Below are 9,142 nucleotides of genomic sequence, written 5' to 3' on the forward strand. Positions count from 1 at the left end.
CAGCCATGCTGTAACAGACGTAAAACCACGGGCGGCATGATGAGAAATGCCTTCCTGTTGAAGGATTCAGGCTGTGTTTTGATCCTGCTTGTTTCCGTAGATCGCTTGGATCCAGGGTTCCTGTCCGTTGACAAAACCGCCACCAGCACCACCCAGGTCAATGAAGAAATCAATATTGCCTCCTCGGATAGTGAAGTGGAGATCGTGGGAGTTCAGAAACAAGCAAGGTGCCTATTATTCCCCCCCCCCCCGCCCCTGTAGTCTTATCATCGAGTCTAATAAGCAGCTGAGATAAATTTCTGAAAAGAGTCATCTTGCAGTTACCTTGGTTCAGCCGCGAGGGCATGCTTGCCTGTTGCCAAATGCATTAAGCATATTAATCACCAATATAATTAGTACTGATATTACTCTTTATAATATTATTAGTAGTAATACAACATTGGAAACAAAGTCATAGAATCCTAGAGTTTGAAGGAACCTTTTCAGAAATCTAGTCCGAGGTCCTGTTACTCCAAATCCGTCTATTGAAGAACTGGAACACACATTCCAGGGTAGAGATTGCTGGAGTGTAGTGCATTGCATGGTCCCCAGTCTCATGTAATAACAGTGCAATCCTAAGCAGTTATTTGGGTCTAAGCCAATTGATTTCAATGAGCTTAGACCAGGATAACTCTGCTTAGGATCGCTCTGTAAATCTCCCAGGGAAGGAAAGCGGAAAGGGAAATGGAAAGTAACTCGGGGAGACTGAAGTATTCTGTGGCAACAATAAACGCTTGTGGTGAGCTCAGAAAAATGATTTACATTTGCACTATCCTAGGGCTCAGTTGAATCACTTTTAAGGTACTAGATCCAGAGGAGTTAGCTGTGTTAGTCTGTAGTAGCAAAATCGAAAAGAGTCCAGTAGCACCTTTAAGACTAAGAGCCAAGCTACAAGTGACGCCTGACACAGGTTGGACACTTGTCAGCTTCCCTCAAGTTTTGATGGGAAATGTAGGCATCCTGGTCTTGCAGCTGTTATGGAGAGCCAAGCTGTAAAACCAGGACGCCTACATTTCCCATCAAAACTTGAGGGAAGCTGACAAGTGTCCAACCTCTGTCAGGCGTCACTTGTAGCTTAGCTCTAACCAACTTTACTGTAGCATAAGCTTTCGAGAACCACAGTTCTCTTCACGCATCTGACGAAGAGAACTGTGATTCTCGAAAGCTTATGCTTCAGTAAAGTTGTTTAGTCTTAAAGGTGCTACTGGACTCTTTTCGACTTTCAAGGTAGTGCTTTTCGACTTTCAAGGAGAGCCAGTTTGGTGTAGTGGTTAAGAGCACGGGACTCTAATCTGGAGAGCCGGGTTTGATTCCCCACTCCTCCACAAAGCCAGCTGGGTGACCTTGGGCGAGTCACAGTTCTCTTGAGCTCTCTTAGCCCCACCCACCTCACAGGGTGATTGTTGTGGGGTAATAATAATAATAACACTTTGTAAACCGCTCTGAGTGGGCATTAAGTTGTCCTGAAGGGCGGTATATAAATCGAATGTTATTATTATTATTATTAGATAAAGGGATTTTTAAGCCAAATTATGTTACTCCCACAAGGCTAGTCCAGAGAAACCAGCTCAAAGAGAAGAGGTAAGTGATGGGTTGCCCAGAAGGGGACCAAAAGGGGAAGGAGTTTCGAGTTGGAAGAAAGGGATGCCAGCGCACAGTGCCTTGGTGGTATACTGGGGAAGGGAGATGTGGCTGGTGGCTGGTGCCTAAATTTGTTTGGTCAAGAGATGTGACTCGTACCTATTGACACTGGTCCACTGTTACCTATGTATCAAATCCCCTACTTTTTGGTTTAAACTCACAGCAAATCAGACGTAGCGGCAGTGACCTGTTTGCACGGCTGTTGTAAGAAGTGCTGAGATAATATACGTAAAGTACTTCAAGCATGCTAAGGCGCTGCATACATGTTTAAAGGGATGACCTGTGCTGGCTGTCTTACACATTCAGCGCATTTCTTAGCAACTCTCCATACAGCATGTTATGCTTTTAAAAAGTTTTTAAAAATCCCCTTTGGTCACACTAGGCCTCTCGTCACCAACTGGCCCATCTTTCCCCTTTCACAGCATTGCTGCCTTGTTCTTCAGTGTGCGACACGTTCGCAGTTTTCATGTTGAGATGTTTTGGAAGATCACTGTCTTCAGGACCCTATTTGGGTAGAAAGGCAGCATAGAAATAGTTTAGCTTAGTTTGTCACATTTATATCCCACCCTCCCCACATGCAGGCTCAGGGTGGCTCACAACATATTTGAATACAAAATTTAATATATACAATTTAACCACAAAAACAGATAAAAACCAATCAATAGATACAGGCGTCCAAATTCACATAAGAGGCTGTACTAAAACCATAAAATGCAAATAGTAAAAAGATGGAACAGTCACACTCAACGGCAGCACAGCAGGGGCACAGGCAGTTATTTAAAATGTTTTAAATAAATAAAAATAAAATAAATATTATGTTCCAGTCCTTAATGGTTGGGCTGGTTTGATAGCCACATTCATGGTGTTTGCTGTTCCGCAGGTGTGTTCATCCTCGGGGAGGAGTGATTCAAAGCGTGTCTTCCCGGAAACATGGCTCAGGTCTGCAGTGCACCCGGCAAGTGGAATCATGGACAGGTGTGCCCCCTCCGCAGAATTGGTCTTCGCCACCGGAAGTGGTGGATCTCACGTTAGATGAGGACAGCAGGCGCAAATACCTACTGTAACGCAGCCTCACTGTGTTTTTAATCACTTAGCCTCTCTTCCATGGCACAGAAGTCCGTGCCTCTGCTGTTGGCATTCTGGAATTCAGGCTCTTGCTGGAAAATTTCCCCCTCTCCCCCACCCCTGTTAAAATTAATCTCATTTCAGAACTTGCCTTGAGATCCTGGCCCCCTTCCATAGTCGAGAGGAGCTTCCCCTTCATGTCAACCTTAACGGCACTAAACTTCCTATGACAACTTCCAAGTTTTTCATTGCAGTGTGATTTTAATTTTAGAGTATTTGTTAATGGAACCAGTGGTACCTGTTCCCGCTGGTCCATACCTTTTAGAGCGGAAAGATTTTCTTTCATTTGCCACTAAAACAGATTTCCTGGTACCACGCAAAGCTTGATTTCCTTTCTCGTTTGTGAGACACGCATTAAAAACACCACTCGCTTGATTCGCCCATTGCTGTCAGTGTCCCCACAGCGACTGTAGGGCCACTGTGGCTGCTTGGAACTGTGGAGGGTGTCTAGAGGGGTTCGTAATCTGAAAATGGATTTGGTTGCGAAGCCAGCAGGTCTGTTTATCACAAAGGGCCTGTAGTGCGCACTGTGCAGCTTTGTTTAAAATCCAGATTATTCACAGCATTGTTTGTACCTTGTGCATGGGCTCAGTCCTGTGTCTTCTAATCATATTACTCTTGCTTTCCGGGCTACTGTACTGTTACTGGTCATCTGGCCTAGCTTGTTACAGGCTTTTTTTATCCAAGAAAGAAGAGAAGAAAGCAAAGACGAAAGCACAAGGAAAGAAGGCAACACAAAGGCGCTGATACCTAATTTTGATCATAGGTTTTCCTTCTCCTATTAATATTTAAAGTTAAGGGTTGCACTCTTACCCTTGGCTCCATGTCTGAAGATCAGCAGTTATAGAGCAGGGAGAACTAGTATGTAGGGTTGGGCGATTCAGTATATCCAGTCGAAAAATGTACCCCTAACCCCCAACTTACTTGTATTGTCGGAGATATTTAGGAATCCCAATCAAATCCAGGATTCTCGGATAAAGAAATAGCGGCTTCCTGATTAATTTCAAAAAATATTCAGAATTAACTAGGACCATTATTCCCTCATAAGAATGCTTGAGGGGGTCTTTAAAGGACAGGCTGTCCTCACTCCACTGTAACTTGGGTGTAGTTTGGATGAAAAACAGACCCTCCAGCCCCTGGAAAGATTCCCCCATAGGGAATAAGGGAGCCGAGTACATTCGGATTCCCCAAAAGAACTCAGATCTGACTACAAAACCATTAATTTGTTGTGAGCCCTTCTCACGGTTGCTGTACTTTCTCTGTTGCAGACAGAGCAAGGGGAGAATTCTGGGATAGCTTCCGATTGCTCCACTGAAGTTCTCATTGGAGTCAATTTCCAAAATTTGTGTGTGGAAAATGGGGGGTTCCTCCAGACGTCCATCGCTGCTGTCTCTCTCTCCCTTCCAATGCATCTTCTGACGAACAATGAATTCTGAAGCACACAAAGAGTGTTACGTAGTGGTTAGAATGTTGGACTAGGATCGGAAGACTCAAGTTCAAATCTCTGCCCTGAAAGCTTACTGGGTGACCTCCGGCCGATCTCACGCTCCCTCAGCCTAACCTACCTTGCAGGCTTGTGGTGAGGATAGAATGGAGGAGAACCATGTAAACCCTTTTTGGGTCCCTGTTGAGGAGAAAAGCAGGGTACAAATAAAGTAAATAAAATACATAAATAAATATACTATTGCCTTTAAAACATAACAGGTTTACTGAAAGCCCTTTCAGTCTTTAGGTATTCTGTTTTTAAATCTTTGGGTTTGGCCTCTTGACTTAGCTGAGCTGCATTTCACCAGCTCGCAGATTTGTGCCCCTTGGCTTTAGAACGCCTCCCTGGGCCCCGATCTCACAGACACTTTCTGCAAGACATCGGCAGTTGCTGCAAGACAAGACGCTGGCTTTCCTTTCCCCCTGCTTTCTGTTTCCGTGCAGGGGGGGCTCATGAGAGGAGCTGAAATCCTTTCTAGGAGTACGCTCGACCAGGTTTCTCATACAGTGATGTGGATCTCCCCCCCCCCCCCACCCAGGCATGGGGAAGGCACGTGGGGATTTCCTGCTTTCCTCTATTCCTGCCACCCCTACCGACCCCAGGAGGATTGGTCCTAGGGTTGTGGGATCTTTGGGGAGGAACCGTCATGTCCTTCAACCTACACAAATCTTCTTTCATATAGATCCCATCACCCTCAAAATGACATTTCCTGGGTTTTGAAGGGGCTGCAAGAACAGAGGAATGTGGGCTGACTCCAGATTGCACGCACAGAAAGGTTCGATCCACACTAGTGTTTCTAATTAGTCTAATCGGTTGTCGAAAAGTGGTATTTCATTACTCGTAGATGGTATCTGTCAGTGGGTCACATAGTCACATTCTTGTAGGCTTATGAACAGGTTGAGAGAACTGCCCCTTCGATTTGATCTCTATAAGGCGGGTCGGATCGCAAGCTGGGGAAGAGCTTGCCTGCACGCTTAGCCTGACGAAACTCCACAGCAGGAATGAGCTTGCATCCATACAGGTTGGGAGGAAATGCGGGATTGACCATGCCCCTCCCTCCAAACTGCATACAGAAGCAATAGTTGGCGCATGCATTTTCACAAGTGCGTCAGGAGGATCTGGGCGAAGCATGGCGTGCGGCAAGATCCTGCCTTTGGTCCTCTTTGGTTTTTTGCTCAGAGCTGACACCAAATGGCTGCACTTGAGCGGTCGTCCACCCCTATGTCGGAGCAGCCGATTGAATGTGATTGCATCTTCATTGAGAGGTCGTGGACATGGGCCACTCCACTGTGCAAGTCTCTCCTTGTGGCGTCAATCTTAATATTGATGGATCATCTGAAACGTAGCCTGGAGTTTGTTCACAGATTAATTTGTGAGAGCTGCAGGTTTTCTTGTCCTTGGTAGGCCTAGAAATGTCTTTGTCGTAGTGGCGGTCGTGCTAATGAAGCTTTTTCTGCATGGTGATCCCCCCCCGCCCTAATCTGAAGGTGAGATTTCATCTCTCTTAATAATCTTTGCTTGTGAGCTAGAGGCAGCAGAGACTCTCCTCGTGACACCAGATAATCTTTTGAAATCTTGGCAAGAAAATTTATCTAGTAGTTTATAGAGAATATTAGGGTTTCTAGTCCCCTGACCCGAAGACGGTACGCATTGCTATGGCAACTGGCAACGAGGCCATCTTTCAGGCCGCAGACAGAGGACTCTCTTCTCCAAATATTCACCCAAACTGAGGAAAGCTAGGCTAGCATTCTTCCTCCTGATTGGCCAGCTTCCCCTGTGTGCATGGAGGATGGGGATGTACAGAGAGGGCATTTAAGCATACCATTTCCCCCCCTGCAGTCTCGGTCTATGGTTAACAGTCGAGAAAGTTAGAGCAACATGTGATTCTGCTTCTAATGTGTCTACGGGAAGAGCATTGCCTGCCCGCCTCCCCCCATGCAGAAACGGACAGTGTGTAAAACCAGAGTCCTGCTTTTGGCAGTAGGCGGAGCAGGAGTCCACCTGGATGACCACCTGCCTGTGTTTCAGAGACACCCTTTTTACCGTCTGCACAGCAGGTTTTTGAAGATTGGGAGCCCCCACTTCAAAGGCCTCTCCTTCTTCCTTGCCTTTGTGTATCATTAAGTGAATTCCGGCCTCAGGCTCCTCCCTTAGGCTCCTCCGCGTGGGAACTCCCTCCTTTTCGTGCTCTCCCAGGTGACTGCAGGAACGGCATATGTCTGAACTCTGCAGTGGCGGCTGCAAGCCCAAGGGTGTTTCTTTCCCACCTGATGGCAGGAGAGAAGGCAGACAATCAAATGGGGAAGATTGACCCCCTTCTGACACTTGCCACACATACCACAGCTGCGCGGGATGGCCTCATGAAGAATAAACTCCAAGGAAAGCACGGTGTGGAGGGGAGCAGGTGGGGTAGCTGTCAAGCCTGTATCCCAAAGCTGCTTTCTACCATTTCAAAGGAGCTGTCCTTCTGAATATGAAAATTCATGTCTAGGAAAGCTGCGGGAGACCAAACTGGTCTCCCGGTCCTTGTAGTCTCACTATACTGTTTCCGACGGTGGCCAGTACCAGAAGCGTCAGAGGAACACGTTTCGTGATCCCTTCTTCCTGAAAGAGAGAGAGAGAGAAGCTATTTTTCAGTTTGTATATGCTGTGACTTCCGTGTACATAAAAAGATTTTGACTGCATTCTAACCAAACTTCCTCCAATTGTGCACTGTGTTTTTTTTTTTGTTTTGGTTTAAAGGAATCATGCGTTTTTAGCTTGGTAAGCAGTTTTCTCCTTTTTTTAATTTAAAAAAAAACACTACACATTTCTTTTGCTCTCTTGACGAATTTTAAAAGGTAATGTTGTTAAGGAAATAGAGAGGGAAGAACCACAATCACTGGATCGCGGAAATGAGTTTGTTTCTTTTTCGTTGTCGTTTTGTTTCTGCTTTCTCTTTTATCCAGGAGAGCAAAACGGGTCTCCGAGACCGATTTTGCTGTCTTCTCAGTCGATAAGTGAATTTGTAGCCATTGTATGGCTAAGAACCAATGCACTTGATAGTTGAGTACCGGCCTGTAAAACACGCACCCCACCCCCCACCCCAGCATGGAGAGGGCGGGGCTGTCTGCTTGCTTGCCATTCATGAAATGCAGCTGGCCGGCTCTTCAAGACAATTTGCATTTTCAGCTGCACCAACTTCCCGAACACCCGGCGGGCTGCCTGACACCGCCCCCCTACCCTAAGCTGGCGGGCTGCTGAGCGTTTTCTTTACAGGCCTGGTTTAAGTAGCTCTGCTCTTTGCTGGAGCTCAAACTTGGAATCTTCCACAAGGGAGATGAAAAAAGAAAAAAAAATTTGCTTAGAATTTATTGTTTTCAATTGTTCTTGAGTTTTAAAAAAATGTTCTTGTTAACACTCATTCTCGTTTCCATCTAGTATTCAGTGGTCTTTGGAGAAAATAATAATAATAATAATAAAACAGAGTGTTATAAAAATATATATATTTTTGGTGCAAGCTGAGACTTTCTGTTTTTTTGAAACAAGTCTGTAGCATAAAGTTTAAACTATTTTAAGACAAAATAAAAAATAGAGTGGATTATTTAAACAGTATCCCCTTTTGTAGTTTGTTTGGGGGGTATTGCTCTGTTTCACAATTCGGTGGTCGTGTTTCACGGATCTTGCTTAAAACCTTGGGGGGGGGCAGCACAATGCAGACTTCATCCCTCACAGCTAACCTACTTCCCATCTTCAGGTCATCAGTGGCGGGGACTTTACTGGGGCGGAGGGGGGGAGCCTAGGTTTACCAGCCCACTGCAATGACCCTGTTTATCATTTCAGAATTAAACTTTTTTCTTTCATGGATCTCAAGACTGGGAGGGAATGGGCGCAGGGGAGGAGGGTGGTCCCAAGGTAGGATTCTTGACCTCTCTCATCACAATCAACACCCCCGCTTTGAATGCAGGCAACGTGAGGAGGGTGGAGATGGGAAGTGAGAGCCTACAGCACAGGTAAGCAATCCTCGACCTGTGCCAGGAGCCCTCGGAGATGCAGTCTTTCCGAATCCTCCCATCCTGTCTTTTCATAGATGCTGCCTGAGTCTCTGACTCAGGCAGCTCTTGTGCTTAACAGGAACAAAATTCACAGGCCGCTTGTTGCCTGATAGCCCGGCCAAAGTCAGCTGGGGCGGCAACACCATTGCTTAACTCTGGGCTGGGCTGTGCCTGCATTACTTAACTCCCAGGTCCTTCAGATCCATTGAGCTAGATCCGTATCACCATTCCCCCTGCTGCTGCTTGCTATTTGATCTTCAGGTTTACTGTTAGATATAGTGACAAGCTGAGGACCACTGGGAATGGGGGACAGTTCTGAACCCCTCTAAAATCTCTTCCCCTAAGGAGCCTGAGTGGGCTGATTTCTTCTCTTCCTCTTCTTCTTCCCCTTTTCCTTCTTTAATTGATGCTCAAGACTTAATATTCCATTCCTTCAAGAGCGTATTTAGTCTTCATCAGACCGCTGCTTTAGCTTTGGTAAACTTCGAGAGTCATTATTTCCCCCTCCTGCATAACTGGGAGCCCCCAAGCATATAACGATCCCTACATGGCCCATGGGTGGCCCGGTGATGGTGCTTTCGTCGTCCATATGAGGTTGGTTGTTTTATTAGATACAGCAAAAAGGGCTTCAGCACCAGATCTTGTCATCTTTAGAACAAGACTACATAAGCCAACATTGTTCTCACGTTGCAGATTTGGGATTCGGGCTGAGAGTGAGTGAGAGCCAAGATGGAGGGTGCTGAATTGGGGGTGGAGACACTTGACCCTCAGGTGGTGACCGTCTATGTGCAGGAAGAAGCCTAAGGTAAAAAGAACC

At 46.1% G+C, this 9,142-nt stretch overlaps 1 protein-coding gene across 2 annotated transcripts in view; it reads left to right on the forward strand.

Annotated features, from left to right (window-relative positions):
* Positions 1–7,866, forward strand: part of ARK2N (arkadia (RNF111) N-terminal like PKA signaling regulator 2N) — a 68,373-nt gene extending 60,507 nt beyond the window's left edge. For both annotated transcript variants that reach the window (XM_054986443.1, XM_054986444.1), the window contains 2 exons: positions 101–227; positions 2,561–7,866. In XM_054986443.1, coding sequence (XP_054842418.1) covers positions 101–227; positions 2,561–2,744 — 311 coding nt within the window. In that variant the 3' untranslated portion in view covers positions 2,745–7,866. The remainder of the gene's footprint in view (positions 1–100; positions 228–2,560) is intronic.
* Positions 7,867–9,142: the final 1,276 nt, after the last annotated feature.

This window comes from Eublepharis macularius, chromosome 8 (assembly GCF_028583425.1).
Source record: "Eublepharis macularius isolate TG4126 chromosome 8, MPM_Emac_v1.0, whole genome shotgun sequence".
Taxonomy (NCBI): domain Eukaryota; kingdom Metazoa; phylum Chordata; class Lepidosauria; order Squamata; family Eublepharidae; genus Eublepharis; species Eublepharis macularius.